This window comes from Balaenoptera physalus (assembly GCF_965194825.1).
Source record: "Balaenoptera physalus genome assembly, chromosome: 1".
In the NCBI taxonomy this organism is placed as follows: domain Eukaryota; kingdom Metazoa; phylum Chordata; class Mammalia; order Artiodactyla; family Balaenopteridae; genus Balaenoptera; species Balaenoptera physalus.
In genome coordinates this window covers 151,062,092-151,081,335 of record NC_138882.1, presented here as the reverse complement: position 1 = coordinate 151,081,335, position 19,244 = coordinate 151,062,092, and the positions used below count along the sequence as shown (strand labels likewise).

Below are 19,244 nucleotides of genomic sequence, written 5' to 3'. Positions count from 1 at the left end.
TTGCAAACTGGCCCCCTTACATGGAAGGCAGGGAGAGACCAAAGAAAGAGGCAGATCACTCCAGATTGGTAGGTGGCAGGATGGCATTTTAAAAAAGCAAGGGGACTTACAAGGCTTGTCTTGGGCAGCCACAAGACAAGTAGATCTCTGAACACAGCCACCATTATCTTAAAAGTTTATACAGAGGACTTAACTGGGTTCAGTCATATATACCATCCAGATGGTCTCAACATCACATGACTATCTCAGGCTGCATACTTGGGTAGCTTCTAGCATGGGGAAGGCAAGCAGAACACACATTCCAAAGACAGGGGAGGAGGTGAGGAGCTTCTGATTGCCCAAGTCCAGCTTACAGGTTAACCAGTGGTCATGTCCTCTCAGTAATCTCTTCCAATATCCCCTCTCACCACTCTCTCAACATCATACTGGAAGTCCTAGCTAATGCAATAAAAGAAAAGGAAATAAGTGTATACAGATCAGGAAGAAATAAATAAAGCTGTCTTTGCTCATAGATTACACAATTGTTTATGTAGAAAATCTGAATGGGGCTTCCCTGGTGGCGCAGTGGTTGAGAATCTGCCTGCCAATGCAGGGGACACGGGTTCGAGCCCTGGTCTGGAAAGATCCCACATGCCGTGGAGCAACTAACCCCGTGCGCCACAACTACTGAGCCTGTGCTCTAGAGCTGGCGAGCCACAACTACTGAGCCCGCATGCTGCAACTACTGAAGCCCGCATGCCTAGAACCTGTGCTCTGCAACAAGAGAAACCACCACAACGAAAAGCCCGCAAACCGCAATGAAGAGTAGCCCCCGCTCGCTGCAATTAGAGAAAGCCCGCGCGCAGCAAGGAAGACCCAACACAGCCAAAAATAAATAAATAAGATAAATAAATTTTAAAAAAGAAAATCTGAATGAATTGACCAAAAAACTACTGGAACTAATAAGTGATTATAGCAAGTTTGCATGATACAAGGCTAATGCACAAAAGTCAATTGCTTTCCTATATACCAGCAATGAACAACTGGAATCTGAAATTAAAAATCATAATACCATTTACATTAGCACCCCCCACAATGAAATACTTAGGTATAAATCTAACAAAATATGTAGAAGATCTATACAAGGACACCTATAAAACTCTGATAAAAGAAATCAAGGAAGAGCTAAATAAATGGAGAGATATTCCATGTTCATGAATAGGAAGACTCAATATTGTCAAGGTGCCAGTTCTTCCTAACTTAATCTATAGAGTCAACACGATACCGACCGAAATCCGAGCAAGTTATTTTGTGGATATTGACAAACTGATTTCAAAGTTTATACAGAGAAGCAAAAGACCCAGAATAGCTAGCACAATATTGAAGGAGAAGAACAAAGCTGAAAGACTGACACTACTTAACTTTAAGACTTAATTTAAAGATATAGTAATCAAGAGAGTATGATATCGGCAAAAGAATAGACAAATAGGTCAATGGAAAGAAGAGAGAGTCCAGAAACAGACCCACACAAATGTAGCCATGTAATCTTTGACAAAGGAACAAAGGCAATACAAAGGAGAAAAGAAAGTCTCTTTGACAAATGGTCTGGAACAACCAGACAGCCACATGCAAGAAAAATGAATCTAGGCACAGACCTTACACCTTTCACAAATATTAACTTGAAATGGATCTTAGACCTAAATATAAAACACAAAACCATAAAACTTGCAGATAACACAGGAGAAAAACTAGATGACCTTGAGTTTGGTGATGACTTTTAGATACAACACCAAAATCACAATTCACGAAAAAAGAATTAAGTTGGATTTCATTAAAATTAAAAACATCTGCTCTGAAAAGGACACTGTCAAGAGGCTGAGAAGACAAGCTACAGACTGGGAGAAAATGTTTGCCAAAGACATAGCTGATAAAGGACTGTTATCTAAAGCAAATGAAGAACTCTTAAAACTCAATGATTAAAAAAAGAACAATCTGATTTAAAAATGAGCAGAAGATTGGAACAGACACTTCACCAAAGAAGATATACAGATGGCAAATAAATATATAAAAAGATGCTTAACATCATATGCCATTAGGGAATTGCGAATTAAAACAAGTGAGATACCATTACGTACCTCTTAGAATGGCCAAATTTCAGAACACAGACACCATCAAATGCTGGTGAGGATGTGGAACAACAGAAACTCTCATTCATTGATGGTGGGAATATAGAATGGTGCATCCACTTTAGAAGACAGTTTGGCAATTTCTTACAAAACTAACCATACTCTTACCATAAGATCCAGCAATTGTGTTCCTTTGTATTTACCCACATGAGTTGAAAACTTAGGTCCACGAAAAAACCTCACACAGATATTTATGGCAGCTGTCTTAGTCCATTCAGGCTGCTATAACAGAATACCATACATAGACTGGGTAGATTATAAACAACAGAAATTTATTTCTCACAGCTTTGGAGGCTGGGAAGTCCAAAATCAAGGGATCAGTAGATTTGGTATCTAGTGAGTGTCCACTTCCTGGTTCCTAGACAGCCACCTTCTTGTTGCATCCTCACATGGTGAAGGGGCAAGGGAGCTCTCTGGGGTCTCTCTTATAAGGGCACTAATCCCATTCACTAGGGCTCTACTGTAATTACCTAATCACCTCACAAAGACTCCACCTCCAAATACCATCTTTAGGGATTAAGTTTCAACACATGAATTTTGGGGAGATACAAACATTCAGGCTATAGCAGCAGCTTTATTCATAATTGCCCAAATTTGGAAACAACCAAGATGTCCTTTATTAGGTGAATAGATGACCTGTGGTACATCCAGACAATGGAATATTATTCAATAATAAAAAGAAATGAGCTATCAAGTCATGAAAAGACATGGAGGTTTCTTAAATGCATATTACTAAGGGTAAGAAACCAATCTGAAAAGGCTACATACTGTATGATTCCAACAATATGATATTCTGGAAAAGGTAAAACTATGGAAACACTGAAAAGATGAATGGTTGCCAGGGGAGAGGGAGGGATGAACAGGTGGAGCATAGAGGATTTTAGGGCAGCAAAACTATTCTTTATGATACCATAATGGTGGATACGTATATATCACATATTTGTCAAAACCCATAGATTGTACACCACCGAGAGTGAACTCTAATGTAAGCTATGGACTTTGGGTGATAATGATTTGTTAACATAGGTTCATCAGTTGTAGCAGATGTACTACTCTGGTGGGATATGGATAGTGCGGAGGCTGTGCATGTGTGGAGGCAGGAGGTATATGGGAACTCACTGTACTTTCTGTTTAATTTGCTGTGAATCTAAAACTGCTCAAAAAATAGCCTATTTAAAAACAAACAACAACAAGAAAAAACAAGTAACACCAGGGATATAAGATTGCTTTGTACCTGGCAAAATGCTACATGAGGGTTATTATGGCTTGAAGAGGCAGGTGCCTGCACTTTGTGGGCACAGCATGTGGCATTTGCATTGAGATGCTCAGAAAGAGAACATCTTTTGGAGCCGGTTTTTCTTTCTCTAAATAATGTTTGTGTGCTAGAGGCCAAGGCTGACACTTTTTAGAGGTGACAGACACTTTCCTGTCATTCTTCCTTCTGCCCTAACACACAGGTATGTAAATGTCTCAGGAGGGGTAAACTTAAGCTTTGTGAATTAACTCCTTAGAAATTATTAATGGCAGAACTGGCCTGAGGCCACTTCCCCTTTCTGGGCCTCAGTTTCCCTGCTTAAAACAGAAAGTGGTTTTCGATGTTTTCTAAGACACTTTCCCTCTCTGAGCTTCTGTGATTCTTCTCTCAGTTTCTCCAATGAGCCAGGCTCTCTCTGGCTTGTAGTTCTTTGGACGTGTGGCTCCTTCCACCAGGACCACTGACCCCACTTGCCTGGTTTACTGCTTGCTCTTCTGTCTTTCTGGTTTCAGCATAGACATCACTTCCTTGGGGAATTCCTCTTGGCCTCTCTAAACAGAATAAGCTGCCCCTTCTCCATGCTCCCATAGCCCCCACTCAACCTCCCTCTCTGTACTTAATACACTAAATGATAATTTTCTGTTTACTTGACCCTTCCCCGCTCTACACTGCACCCTGCCGAGAGCAGAGTGCTGTACTTATTACTCTACCCCCAGTGCTAAGTGGAGGCGCAGTTCCAGATTTCCCAGTTCTGTCTACCTGGAGAGCTTCCAGACCCAGATCCTCTGGGAAGGGCTATGCCTCCAGAAACACTCAACCACCAGCTAGAAGCTGTGAGTGGGAAAAGCATCCTTCAGTGGGAAAGAACAATTTACGTTATTAAAAGACTACTTAACATTAGAACTTACAGCAGAGCCTTTCTAAAGAAACACAGAGTCCCTCTAAGTGTGACCTTTTAAAGCTTTTGTTTTTAAAATTTATCAGAGGGAGAATTTAAGATCTGAAGTTTCCCAGTCCAAGTATCTCCCAAAGGCTAAGGCAAAGAATCAGAAATGATCATCAGAACAGACCTTTAGCACCTGGCTTGGAATTTTCCATTCCACTGACAGGAAGGCAAACACCTTCTGTCCTGGCACCTTCTTCATGTCCGGGTTGGCTGCTGCTACCCTGCACCTTTGTTCAGCTCCACCCCTTGTGGCCCGGCGGTTTCCGCTCTGCCCACCGGCCTCAGAGCCAGCTCTGGCTCTGCCATAATGGGGCTGCCCCTGCCAGGGCTGTGGCTGAAGAGGCTCTGGGTGCTCTTTCAGGTGGGCCTGCACGTGGCCATGGGCAAAGTGCTTCTGACACTGTTTCCCGGGAGAGTCAAGCAGAACATCCTGGCCATGAGTGAGAAGACTGGCATGGCCAAGAATCCCCACTTCTCCTATGAAAACTGGATCCCCACTTTCTTCAGTGCCCAGTATTTCTGGTTCATCCTGAAGGTCCGTTGGCAGAGACTGGAGGACATGACGGAGCAAGGGGGTCTAGCCCCAAACTGCCCCGTGGTCCGCCTGTCAGGACAGAGGTGCAACATCTGGGACTTCATGCAAGGTCAGGAGGCTGGTCCACGCTTGAGAGGTGCTTGGATGGGGGTGCTTGATGGGGGTTGGCAGGGGGGTTGGAGAGCCTGAATGCTACTAATCCAGCTGCTCCTTTTCTGGCTTCTTGTCCTCTCCCCACTTCCTGAAACTAGCACCTTTCCTGGGTTCTGTTCTTCTAAGTGGCATCATCCCCTTCCCAGGTAATCAAACTGCAAACCAGCCACACTGGCTGTCAGCTCCTTCAGCACCTCTCTTACTGCACAGTCACTCTGCCTGGGATGCTCTTCACTGCCACCCCACCCCAACCCCCAACCCCCCACCTGGTCCACTCCTGTTCATCCTTCAGACTCTTGCTCAGTGACATTTCCTGCGACAAGCCAACCCCCAGTCCCCTGGACTAGGTTACTCCCTCTTCTATGCTTAACATCCTAAACTTATCTTTATCACACCCATTGTGGTTTGTAATTATGTGTGGATAGTTGATAAATGTCTGTCCCCTTCACTAGCCTGCAAGCTCTGTGCAGGTGGAGATCATGCCTCTAACTCACTATTGGGTCCCCCTGGCTGCTGCTGGCTCATGGTAGTTGCTCGGTAAATATTTGTTGAAGATCTCTCTCTCTCTCTCTCTCTCTCTTCCAGGTAAACCAGCTCTATTTGGGTTCTTAAAGGCCTCTCTGGTCAATTTTCTCTTTTTGTCCTTCCTCCTCCCCGTCTTGCCCTCTCTTCCCACCGAACTTGTGGATGGCTGCCAGATTCCCCTTCCACAAGCACATCCCTGGATGACTGGTACCCCAGCTCACCAACCTTCAGCAGCCCCCATCTGCACTTGGGATGAAACCCAGGCTCAACCTTGTGCTGAAGGTCCTCCCTGATCTGACTCCAGTTTTTCTTCCCAACTTCACCTGCAGGCTTCCCCTCAGGCCCACTGCCTCCAGATGAACTGCTGGTTCTTGTACATCCCTTGTGCTTTCCCTTCTCTTTGCCTTTGCTGATGTTGTTGGCCCTTCCCCTCTGTCACCAACACTCCTCATCGTCAGGGTCCTGCTCTCGTGCGTCCCCCTGTGAAGCCAGCTCAGATCCCTACACTGAGGCCCGCTCTCCCTCCCTTCTGAACTCATGGATCTCTGCTTGCACCTCTCCTGGACATTGATCCTTCCTACCCAGCACCTGGCTACCGAAGCTCAAGTGTCATCCTTCTGCCCAGTGGGGAGGCTTGGGACAGGGCTGTGTCTGATTCATCTCTGAATCCCCCGGGTATAGACACAGCAGAGTAGAGAAGGTCCCTGAGGCAGCTGGCTAATCTAGTGATTTTCAAAGCGTGTTTTTTGGAACCCAAATCCCACACATGTGGTTTACTACATAGAGTTCCCTGGTCAAAATAGTTTGGGAAACACTGCATACTATACTCTCCTCCTGGAAGTTCATTGTGCACATGAACATATAAAGGGCTTCAAGACACCCTGAAGTTTAAAAACAAACAAAACTTGAAAAAACTTTAACACAGCACTGACTAATTTTCCTAACATACACATACAACTCCCCACTCTCCACCAGAGGAAAATCTTATCATCATCATATTCGTTCCAAAGAACAACCTCTGGGAAATGCTGACCTGATCCAATGCTCTCATTTTAAAACGGAAATGGAGGAAACTGAGAGCAAAGGTTACAGGGACAGTGAGAGACCAAGTCAGACCCAGAATCAGGGCTTCTTCACCCTGTTTTTTCAATACACCTCAACAGACATTTGTGAGTGCTCCCTACGAGCCAGACCCTTAGCTAGATGCCAGGGACTCAGAGCTAGGAAAGAGCTTGCTGTTTTGCTTGAGGAATGTATGGTTCCACGGAACAGACAGATGTAATAAACAAATCCGTACAGTTCCATGAGGCGGGCAGACAAAGGTATGAACTTTGCCTACAGGGCTTGGAAGATTTCCTGGAGGAGGTGGCTTTGAAGTTAGGCCTTGAAGAATGAGTAAGATTTTTATAGCTTGAAAAGAATGTTTCAATCAGACGGAAGGGGAAGAGTTTTTTGCTCATGACTTTAAACCATTGTGCTGAAATGACCTCTATTTATTCAATAAACATTCACTAAGTGACCACTGATAATAAGAGCAATGAGAATAATAGCTGATCTTTACTGTGTGTCTACCTCGTGCCAAGCACTGTGATAGAACCAGGCCAATTTGCTGACTTTTGATGGTCTAGTGATCAGTTCCATGAAAGCCAACTTGCCTCACAGCCAATTCACAGCATTCACTTGCTTATTTTAACAGTTTACTTTCCAGTGAGCCAGTGTACGTTTTAAAGACTGTTCTATTTGTCTCTGCTCCCTGCTGCTACACCTGAAACTGAAGATGGAGAGAGGAGTCTGAGAGACAAAAGAAAACTCTATTTATAAAATAGGGTTGGCTTTCAGCACATTGGCCCAGAGTCCCCTGAAATAATAGATACTGACGACACAGAAATCAACACAACTGGAAGATCTCATAACTCACAGAGGGAAATGATGGAGTGGGAGAGGGAACCCAGCAGTTCTGGGAGGAGTCGGGTGGGGTAGGAAGGTAGTCAGGGGAAGTTTTCCTGGAGACGAGGATGGTGAGCTGATGGTCTAGGGACCGAAGCCTTGAGGTGGGTGAGGAAGAGGAGAGTGGTGACCAGAGCAGCGCAGAGGGGAGGAGCAGCAGAGGTCTGATATGTGGAGGGGCTTCAGTCAAGTTTGGCAGAAGTGGGGTGTGGGAGGCATGAAGGGGTGAAGAATGAGGCTGGAGACATCATCAGGGATCAGAGCTTGTGGGGCCTCATGCGTCTTAGCAAAGAGGGTATCCTTTATCCTGTTTTGGTGAGTTCTAGAAGGATTTTCAAGCAGGAAGTTAACATGATCAGTTCTGCTTATTAGAAAGACATTCTGTAAGTGTTTTGGAAACCCACCAGTTCACTAAAAAGCTCTGTTGTATGCTTTAGGTATAAATATGAACTCATTTTAGAGCCATAGACTGGAAAGTCTGGAAAACTCTTTACAGATAATCTAAAGCAACCTTTACATTTTTCAGATGCAAAGGCCCAGGAAGGTAAAGGACTTGCTCAGAGTCACACAGAGAGTTCCTGTAGAGTGAGAACCAGACTTGAGCCTTATGACTCTCAGCTAGTGTACATTCTGTTGTTGGATAAAACAACAGAGGCTCAGAGAAATTCCCAGCCACCTCTTATCCTCTGCATGTACATGCACACACAAGACATACACACACTCTCAGACACACATGCACCGCAAAACATTGATTAACTGGCATGTTGGGGTAGAAGGCAAGTCCGGATGATTTCTTTTCTTGGAACCTAGCAGTTAATCTGAAACAGGATTTATTTCAGCCCCCATTTAAAATCTTCTAAAATCTCTCCAAGTATACTTATGAGGGGTCAACTATAAACTGGCTTTCTCTGCTGAGAGAGCCTGGCGTGGAGAGTTGATTTACTGGTTTGGGGGTCAACCAGTAAGTTAACCAATGGTGGGTTCGAGTCTAGTGCTACCACAGAGCTGTTTTCCCACTTATACAAACAAGCTGGACTTGACAGTCCTTGCCTGATGTTCTTGAACTGGTGTCCTCTGCACTGTGGCCTGTGGACATGGGCAGGGTGCCAGCCCCCGGTACAGACACCCACTTGCGCCCATCCTTCCTCTCTCTGCTACCAGGAAAGCAGGGAACTAAGTTTAAACTTTGCCCTCAGTACTGGTCACTGCACCCAGACACACTATAAATAATTAAACAAATGGCTCTGTTTCTTCCAGTGTCCTAACCAGTGAATGTTGAAATTTTTTTATCCAATTAAGAACAAAATTCCAGACAGCTCGTATTTTGCACAGGTCCTGACCTTAAATCTCCTCTGTTCTTATCTGAAGGGTGACTCCCTGGGGTCACTGGAGGCCAGTGGCCGGCCACTTGGCCATGACTGGCCTCTGAGCCTCTCCTGCTGTGACCTGGGCAAACCCTACACATGGGTGAGGATGCAACCAACTGAGGCCCTCTCAATGCCTCCTAGGGCCTCCTATGAGGAAATCTGTGAGACAAGGACAAGGAGAATTTTGTTTCTCCAGAGAAACTGGCCTGCTTCCTCCTCAGGTACTGAAAAATGAGGAATATATAAGCAATCATGTTTCTCTTTTTCCTTGGTCACCTGGAAACTCAGAGTCAAATGTTAGCTCAGTTATACTGAATGAATGAGACCTGTTCTGTGCCTCCCAGAGGGCCATGGTTTTTAAAATTTTTTATTTGATATTTTATTATCATATGTATAAATAAATAATTTTATTTATTATATGTATAAGCTGCTTCAAATCCTTTGCAGAACGAGGTGAGGGAATAACTAACCCAATAAACCACAAGTAAGTTAAGATGCCCTCTACTCTGCCTTGCAAGCAAGAGAAACTCACTCTGATTTTCTCAGTCATACACATTTATACACGTACAAAGTGTATTAGAAAGATGTTGCAGGCTCCCCAGAATCAACCACAGCTGGAGCACTGGGCCTGGACCATCTTTTAGCATCAACAGTTGGGCCTGGAAGCTGCTGTCACTGTGGTTGCCATGGGAATTCGTCACCACTATAGGACTCCGCCATCCCTGACGGGGCACTACCACTGGGCCGTAGATGAATTCTACCATCTCAATAACTCCAGAATCAAAGAGCTATGTGAGAGAGTCCAATCAGCCTGGGTCACTGCCTGTGCCCTGGCTGCTGGGAGCGAGAATGGACCTGGCCCCCCTGCCTTCTACAGAGCAAGGCTGGGCACACTCCCCCATCAATAGTACACAAAATAGGGAATTCCAAGGAGGAAGGAGGGCTAGTGACTGAGCAGCCAAAATTGCAACAAATATCCACCATCCTTGCTTTATCTCCATGATGTCCCCTTGTACCTGGAAGAAAATCCAGATTCTATACAAGGCATAGGAGAGCCTGCCTGCTTTGGCCCATACCTACCTCTCCAGTCATGTCTCTCATTGCCCCTGGCCTGGTTCCAGTCACAGTGGCCTTGCAGGTCCTTGAACACACCAAGCTCTGTCCCTCTTTGGGCCTTTGGACATGGAGCCCCTTTGCCCGGAATGCTCTTCTCCTCCCTTTGCCCATATGTAGCTGGCTCTTTCCTGTTTCTCCGGATAAATGGCATCTCCTCAGAGGCCTCCCCTGACCCATCTGTCTCAAGGAGGTCACTCCTTTATAGTCCCTTTTGTGACACTTATCACAACTTGAAATTACTTCATTTATGCATGTGCTTGCTTTCTGCCTGTCTCCGCATTAAACAGAACTCCAGCTGCATGCAGGCAGAGACCTGCTGCTCTGGCTCTCTGCTGAATCCCCAGTGTGTGGCGGAGAACCTTGCACATTATGAGCGCTGAATAAATGCTTGTAATGGAATGAGAGTGTGCTTGATGTTGGGAATATGAGGAAGAATGAGGAACAGGCCCTACCCTCAGGTGCAATGAGTAGCCTGGGGGATACAGACACAAACCGTGTCACAGTGCGGGACCTGCCATGCTCTATCTAATAGGTGTATGGTAAGGGCTCAGCAATGTCAGCTCTGGTCATAAGCAGCCACAGGGTGCTAGCAGCTCCCTAGAGTTACCCCCAGTCTAGGCTGGGGGAGTTACAGAAGACTCCCACCAGGGCTGACTTCATGGGCACGGGACCAGTGAATCATACAGGGTGCCATGGTCAGAAGGGCCCTGAGCTTGGGCTGAATGCTCTGCAGTAGCTGTCTTGAAATTCTTAATAGCTTTATCTTTAATTTGCATTTTGTAAAAGAAGACTTTTCCACAATGGAACACGCCCTGGAGACTTGGAGCCTTGGCTCACACAGGCTCCTGCTTCCCACAGCCTCCCTGCCCCCAACAGGAACCCCCCAAGCGGGTTCTCTAAGGCCCGCTCCTCCACTCCCAGTGCCCCAGCCTATCCAGCCTCATTCCTGCTCCCACCCAGTGACTGCTACCACCTTCTGGCCCCAGAGAGGGCCTAGACCAAGGTATGGGAAAGGTTAGGGTCAGGTGTGGGCATCCCACCGCATCTCATACTAGGGTGTGGAGGTGGTCATCCCCAGCCTGGGCTGACAGCGCCATGAAGCAACTTGGCAAGTGACTGGGGGTGACTTGGTGGGAGAAGCTTTTTGCCCCCACTCCCCTCATCAAGGTACCTAGCATGTCCCTGCATGGAGGTTGCAATAGTCTGTGGGTTGGGGTGATGGCAGGTAGGAAGATGATATGTCTGGCTCAATTTCTGTGCTCCTGGCTGGGGCATGGTGTATTGGTCTGGTGGCTGGAGGGAAAGGAAAGCTGGTAGCCAGCAGCCACAAGCACACATACACATGTGCACAGAGTTTGGGGGCTCCTAGGTGACTGCGAGAGTCTGCATTCGCCCTATGAATATCCCTGTGTCCAGGGGAGCATGACATTAAACAGCAACTAAAAAGCAGCATGCCAGGGCAAGAGAGATACTGCACAAGAAAACTTTATATTTTAATGTATTTAATGGCACTTTCTCCCACTTTTTGAACAAGGGACTCTGCATTTTCATTTTGCCCTGGCCCAGCCAATTATGTGGCCCAGTCCCCACGCTTCACTCCCCTTTGTGGAGTCTCCTCCACTGCTCCCCACTTCACAGGGAGGAGATGAGAGCTAAGAACATAAGAGCTTACATTTATTGAGCACCTACTATGGGCAGGCACCATTTTAAGCCCTTTTCTGTTTTAACTTATTTAATCCTTAGAACAAGCCTATAAGGTAAGTATTGGTATTATGTCCATTTGTGGGTGAGGAAACTGAGGTGTTTTGAACGGAAAGAGCACCAAATTGAGAATCTAGAAGCCACAATGTTAATTTTAACTCCATCATTGACCTGCTGTGTAACATGGAGCCAGCCTATAAACCAGGGGAAAAATATCACCCACCTTGTAGTACACTAATTACATCAATGAGAGAATAGATGTGTGCCTGCCTTATAAACTGCATGAAAGGGACTCTCCTCGTCATTATTTTAATTACCACCCAGTGAGTGCAGGTGGTCTGCTGAGACCACCTGATAGAATCCCCTCATTTTGGAGAGGAGTAAACTGGCTCCAGCCTCTGCTAAATCATGCGCTCTAGGCTTCCATCCTGCACTGTGCCCTGGCTCCATCTTAGAGGGGAAATAAAGGTAATAGAATGAAAGCAGGAGTGAAGATGGTGCCTGCAAAAGAAATGCTGTGTGTTGATTATTGGTTGATCATGGTTCTATTTGTTTCAGGCAACAGGCCATTGGTGCTGAATTTTGGAAGTTGCACCTGACCTTCATTTATTTTCAAGTTTGACCAATTCAAGAGACTTATTGAAGATTTTAGTTCCATAGCAGATTTTCTCATCATTTACATTGAAGAAGCACATGCATCAGGTAAAAAAGAGATTTCCTGCCTCTACCTCTTCCCTCTCTCTCTCCCCCCTTTGCTCAAGGCTGGGGGTAGGGAGTAGAGGAGGAGAGAGAGAAAGAGCCGCTATTTGTCGAGGACCTACCATCTCCCAGTCCCTGCTAGGTTTACCCACCACTCGCTAACTCCACAGTCTGTGCTGTCAACTAGGCACACAGAGCAGAAAACCTGGAGTGACAGGTCTAGCTGGGAGAACATCTAACATTCTGAATGGATAAATAGGGAAATCAAGGGAGAGGAGCTAATATGAGGACAATCACAAGGAATTTAGACCTGAAATGTCACAAGTGAAATGGCGGCTCTATAGCAATCTGTGAAATCCACTCCAAGACTCTCCAAGCTCAAAGGGACTTTGTGGTTCATCTCGGACAGTGGTTCCCAAGCATTAGTGAGCACCAGAAGCACCTGGAGGGCTTGTTAAAGCAGACTTCTGGACCCCACCCCAGAGTTTGAGTTAGATCTGGGGTGGAGCCTGGGAATTTTCATTTCTAACCAGCTCCGGGTGACACTGAAGCTGCGGATTGGGGACCACACTTAGAGAGCCACTGCTCTGGGCCAGCTTCTACCTGGGGCTGGGATCCTTTCTTCAGCCCCTAATAGGTGATGACTCATCTTCATTACCTCATGGGAAATCTTGTTCCTTTGCTGCACAGCTCTGTTTATGAGAAAGTCTTTCCTTACAATGGGCAGACATGTCCCTTCCTGAAACTTCTACAGCTTGGTCTAAGCCCCTTGAACTTTATAAGATGGTCAGACATATCCCTGTCTCCCTGATTTTCATGGGGACTGAACACATGAGTTTGGCCCAAGTCTCAAACCCAGAGATTGGAGAAGGCTCATGTGGCTGAGTGGAACGAGTCATTTACTCACCCATCTCCCCACAAGATGAGAGGCTGTTTTGATCATCTGTCACCCAGCACCTGGCACAGTACATGTCACAGAGTCAGTGCTCAGTAAAAGTTGGGTGAATAAGTGAGCATTTAGGCCAGTATTAGCCTTGCTGGCTTATCCATGTGTTGTAAGTATAGAGATTGCTATTAATTAGTTATCAGCAAAGCTGGTCCAGCAGCCCTTTCCCCAGTGTGGTTCTTAGATCCCTCATGTCTGATCCATCTGGGTTGCTTGTTGAAAATGCATATTTCAGGGCCCCACCCTAGGCCCACTGCATCTTAATTCATATGCACCCAGAGGTTGGAGAACTGCTTTCAACCTAACACTGTGTTCATTTAGCTGGCCATTTCTATCCTCATTTAAGGCTTTGGGGCAACTTAAAATATTAGCATAGGGTAACAGGTACATGGAGGTTCATTAAACTGTTCTCTCTACTTTTATGTATATATGAACATTTCCAAAATAAAATTCAAAACAAACAGCATAGGTATCAGGAGAGCAAAGGCAAGCACAATGTGTCTCTTTGTTAAATACCCTTTGGGAGAGCAGCTGCCATCAATTAAAGAAAGAGAACTTGGGCACCTACAGGTGTCTGTGGTCTCCACGGTTGAGAAGAAGCGATGCCTTGATGTTCTCATAGCTGATGGCCAAAGCGCTGCCAAAGCTGATTTACCTGTGGGGTCAGCGCTGCTCAGTCTTTAAAGTGCACTTAAGTCACCTGGTGATCTTATAAAGATGCAGATTCTGGCTCAGTGGGGCTGCGGAGGGGCCTGAGACTTGGCATTTTTACTCAGCTCCCCAGGTGGTGCTGAGGCTGCTAGCCCAGGGACCACACTTGGAGTAATAAGGTTGTAGAGGATCCCGCTTCGATCTCTAAAAGTACACATTGCAAACTGCAACAAAAGGGGTTGGATCGTCCCAGAAATTGTTTCTGGTCCTGATACCTGTCTCCTCCCCCATTTCTCCTGGAATCAGACTGAGCAGGTTTAACCCTTTCCTGGACCCAGGGCTGTCCACCTCAAGCCATTGAGAAATTTCTCCTGAGAGCTGGGTTTCCTAGGGGAAGGGTACTGAGCAGAGAGGACTCTGAAGCACCGAGCAGGTGGAGCCAGTTCTGCTGATGGACTTCAGCAACTTATATCACCCTGGGAGGCAACTATTAGTATAAATGCAAGCCACGTGGCTTCTGAAAGAACCTTCTACCCAAGTAGAAGGGCAAGGCCAGTAGCAGTATATGGTTATTTTTTCAACCTGGGGGCCCATTAGCTAATGAGTACCGTCTATCTTTAAGTAGGCAGATGGGCACCTCGGCAAACGAGGCCAATTGAAAATCCCCTTCCATTTAAAGTGAAGCAGCTTAAATGGGTTTGGTTTGGGGGTGGGGGGGGTGCATCTCCAGAGCAAAGTAGTAGAATACCTGCAGTATAGAATGAAAACTGCAAAAAAAAAAAAAAGAATGAAAACTGGCTTCTTTCCCACCTGTCTGCTATTTGGGGGCAGTCAGGCAAAATAAACCAATATCTTTCAAGTATCTACTATGAACCAGGCAGAGTACTGGGAATTCTATAATGTTCTCTCATGTAAGCCTCACAGCCGTCTGCAACGTAGGTTCTGTTAATCCCATTTAACAGATGGGAAAACTGAGAATTTAAAGAGATTTAAACAGCTTGCCCAATATCACACAGCTGGGTGTGTCAGGGAAGGCTTCCTGGAGGAGATGGTGTTACAGCAGTGGTTCTCAACTGAGGGTAATATTTGTCCCGCAGGGGACATTTGGCAATGTCTGAGACATTTTTGGTTGTCACCAATTGAAGGCAGGGGGACGCTACTGACATCTAGTGAGTAGAGACCAGAGATGATGCTCAATGCCTTACAACACACAGGACAGCCCCCGTATCAAAGAATTATCTAGCCCAAGTTGTCAATAGTGCCAATGTTGAGAAGTCCTCCATCTGCAACCCTCAGTTAAAAGTGTGTGTGGCGGGGGTGTATTTGGCCGGCAGGAAGTGGGTGCCATGCCTCTGGGGCTGCTGTCCGGCCTTTCTCTTACAGATGGCTGGGCTTTTAAGAACAACGTGGACATCAAGAATCACCAGCATCTCCAGGACCGCCTGCGGGCAGCCCGCCTGCTGCTGGACAGGAGCCCCCAGTGCCCCGTGGTGGTGGACACAATGAAGAACCAGAGCAGCCAGCTCTACGCAGCGCTGCCTGAGAGGCTGTACGTGCTCAAGGACGGCAGGATCCTGTACAAGGTGGTGACGTGGGGCAGGGCGCCAGGGAGGGCGAGGACAAAGACAGGGCTTTGTATCCATGCTCAGAGAAGGAAACTGCCTTGCCCAAGGCCACACTGCACAGGCTCTGATTTCAATTCCAAATCCTCTGGGATGGGATAGGAGTGGCAGGGTTTGAAGCTGCTAATCCCTGAGACAGGCCTGAACATGGAAGGCGGTGTAGAGGCCAGAAGAGAACCAACTCTGCAGTTAGGAGCTGGAAACGCTGAAGCAGGAATTCGAGACAGGCATTACGTCCAGGCTTCTTTTCTGGTGATCGTGTCACCACCCTTCAATGCTTCCAGCCTGGCGAGGGTGAGGGGAGTTAGCACAGCCTCCAACCCTGTGGGCACTGGTAGCCTCCCTTGAGAGGATGGAAATTAAGTTTTATAGCTGCTGAAGGGATTCAAGCCTTGGCAAGCACATGAAGCCCAGCCATGTGGATGCTCCTCTGCCCTTTGTAACGGAAGTGCCCCCGATTCTCCATTCATACCCTTCGCTAACGTGCCGCAGTGCAACTGTTTTCACTCACCATGTTCACGTGGTCAGGCAGGCCCTACTCACACAGGTGAAACAAGCAACAACCTGCAGATGAATCCCCAGGGTGCTAAGGGTCACAGCACGAGGATTCAGGTCCTTCCTTTCCTCTCTCCTGCGACATGGTAGTAAAGTGGCACGATTGAGGCAAGCTAGGTACCGAGTCCCTACCCTGGAAAGTGCTGGAAACACAAACACAAATTTAAAATGGCCCACATCTTACCTCAAGGTGCTCACAGTTGAGGTGATAAGGAAGACACAAATAGAACGTTAACGTGGCCCGAGTGCTGTGAGACTCCAGAGCAGGCATCAGCAAAGCTTTTCTGTAAAAGGTCAGATAGTAAATATTTTCAACTTTGTGGGCCAAATAATCCCTGTCGAAATGATTCAGTTCTGCTGTTATAGCACAAAATCAGCACAGACAATATGTAAATGAAAGGGTGTGAGACATCAGGACAGATTTGGCTCTCAGACTATAAATTTTCTGAACGTCGGGGAAGGTAGGCCTTTCAGAGGAGATGAAAACTGAAGCCAGCCACGTAAACATGGTGAGTGAAAACAATTGCAAATATAGGGGAGAGGGTGGGGAGAGGCACTGAGACACGTTAGGGAAGGGTGTGAATGGAGAATCGGGGGCACTTCTGTTACAAAGGGTTCATTCTGGACCAAGGAGTTTGGCCTACATCTTAGGGCAAAAGAGAGCCACTGAAGAATTTTGAGCAGGGGAGAGGCACAGTCAGATCCGTACTTTAGAAAGGTGATGGCCTATTGGGTGAAGAATGGATGGAGGGAACAGGGGCTGAGGACTGGGGGTGGGGGGAGGTGTGGCAGCTGCCCAAACAGAAGATGGAGAGGGCTGAACTGGAGCTGTGGGACTGGAGAGGCAGAGGTGGTTTGATGTAGAGTGGGCAGAACTTGATGTGAGAGGTGGAGAAGAAGATAAGGCTGGTCTGAAGGTCTGACTGTGGAAGAGAAGCTTATTTGTATAGACCCCTTTCTCCTTTTAAAACTATTCACTTCACCTGCTCTGGTTTCCCTCCTGCTTCTCTGTCCAGTCTTCCCATTAAGTGTTGGTGCCACTCCACATGGGTGATGTCAACCACCTCATGGGTGCCTGCCTTGACTACACCATCCTGATGACTCCCACATGTATATCACCAGCCCAGATTTCTCAATTAAGCTCCAGACCTACATATTCCTGCAAGGTGGAAATCTGGAAATGCTGACTCATTTCTCTTGCAGGGTAAACCTGGCCCTTGGAACTACCATCCAGAAGAAGTTCGTGCTGTTCTGGAAAAGCTCCACAGTTAATCTGGACAGATCCCCCAGTTCTAGGTGCTCGGCAAGAGGGCTCCTCAAGGCTTGGCTTGCCCCCCATCCCAGCTGACATTTACCTCTTGACCTGTGTCCCCAGCTGAATCACTAGCCCAGATTTTTCTTATCCAAGCAAACAACTGTTACAATGAGAAAATGAAGCTGCAAGTGAGCTGAGTGTTAAAGAAGGTACAACTCCACACTGCCCCCACCGTGGAGACCTTGTTCATTGCACAACGTCTCGGCGTGAGAGCAGGCACACTCCCTGGGCTTCCTTCTGAACATCCAGCCACTCCACTATGGCATTCCTTAAATGAAGTAACTTCATTTTACCAAATTTGCCATTTATGGAATTGATAATTTAAGAACTAAATTCGTTTTTAGAACTAAGCATGGGGATAACTCCAGGTGTTTAGAGAGAGATGAGGAATTTAAAGAGAAAGGAGTAGGAATGGGAGCAGACAGTACAAATGGTAACCCTTCCCTTGCCAAAAGATTTAAACCAGAAAGTGGTGGGGGTGATGAGAGGTGAGTTTCCCTGGTAATATGTCTTCAATTCTACTGTAGAAGAGGAGGGTACTCACTTTACCATCTTTGAATATATTTCATAGAAGTCTGGCTCTCCATACCCGGGAATCTTCTACTATCTTCACTTACCAAGAACCACTTGCGGGGAGGACTGGCTTCCTAAAAACATTATAACCTTGACCAAACTAGACCATAGGCACTACAGAGCTGTCATTCAGTTATGCAGAAGCTCATATCTGAAATTCTGCTTCTCTGATTTCTTCACAAGTCTCCTAATGGTCATTTGTGTTAGATTACATCAGACTAATGGATAACCACCGATATTGATCTGTTTTAACTCTGCCTCTTTTCATATTTGTTTATGACGGCCACAGCCTAAAGTACACACAGCTGTGACTTGATTTGAAAGACAATGTTTTAAGATGCAGCAAGCTAATACAGAATGATTAAAAAATATCAGGCTATTTTAGATGGCTTCAGTGTGATCTTTACACTGTCTTTTCTAATGTGTGTCAGCTTGTTCTAGCTTTTATTATAGACCAATGTAATCTGATTAGCAAAAATAACATATGTTGGAAGGCCCTCCTTTGGAGGGAAGGACACTCAGTCTCTCTGTGTTACCTGTCTAACATGGTTTTGTCTTGTGAACTCCTTGCCAGACAATGTCCATATTGGAGTCAAATTATGTTCACAACATGACATAATAGAATGGACTTGGGAAGCATTTTTTCTAATATGAAAATACATTCTCCTTGGCTCTGCCTTAGTTGATACATGTTATTATTAATGTCGTTATTTTACTTTTTAAAAAATAGTTGTTAATCATCTATCAGGCACAGGCACTTTCAGATATGTAGTCTTATTTAATCTCTATATATCACAAAGAGGAGATTATTAGCCCCATTTTACAGATGAGGAAACCAAGGCTCAGAGTTAAGTAACTTGTGGAAGGTCTCAGAACCAGTAAGTAACAAGCTGAGATTCAAACCCCATCTCTAACTTCAAACCAGAGTCCTAGCTGTGCTCCCTGCTGGCTGTGTGACTTTGGTTAAGCTGCTTTTGTATCTTGAACTATTACAAAACAGGGTATGAATAGGGCCTACCCCACGGAGGATTCCTGAGTAAAGCACTCAGAACTGTGCCTGACTTGGAGAAAATGCCATCGAAGTGTTGGCTCTTATGGTTACCATGATTATTGTTCCACAACTGCCTCCTTGGGCCCCCTTCAATTCACATCTATAAGTGCATAGAAATATCC

At 46.0% G+C, this 19,244-nt stretch overlaps 1 protein-coding gene across 2 annotated transcripts; it reads left to right on the top strand.

The window, feature by feature from the left end:
- Window positions 1–1,951: 1,951 nt before the first annotated feature.
- Window positions 1,952–18,455, top strand: DIO1 (iodothyronine deiodinase 1). 2 transcript variants are annotated; one of them, XM_082430713.1, is made up of 4 exons: window positions 1,952–5,037; window positions 12,269–12,412; window positions 15,390–15,589; window positions 17,387–18,455. In XM_082430713.1, the coding sequence occupies exons 1-4, from the start codon at window positions 4,674–4,676 to the stop codon at window positions 17,453–17,455; spliced, it is 777 nt and encodes a 258-aa protein (XP_082286839.1). In that variant the 5' UTR covers window positions 1,952–4,673; the 3' UTR covers window positions 17,456–18,455. The 2 variants fall into 2 exon arrangements, with proteins under 2 accessions (XP_082286839.1, XP_082286840.1); XM_082430714.1 differs by having other exon boundaries at window positions 1,957–5,010.
- Window positions 18,456–19,244: the final 789 nt, after the last annotated feature.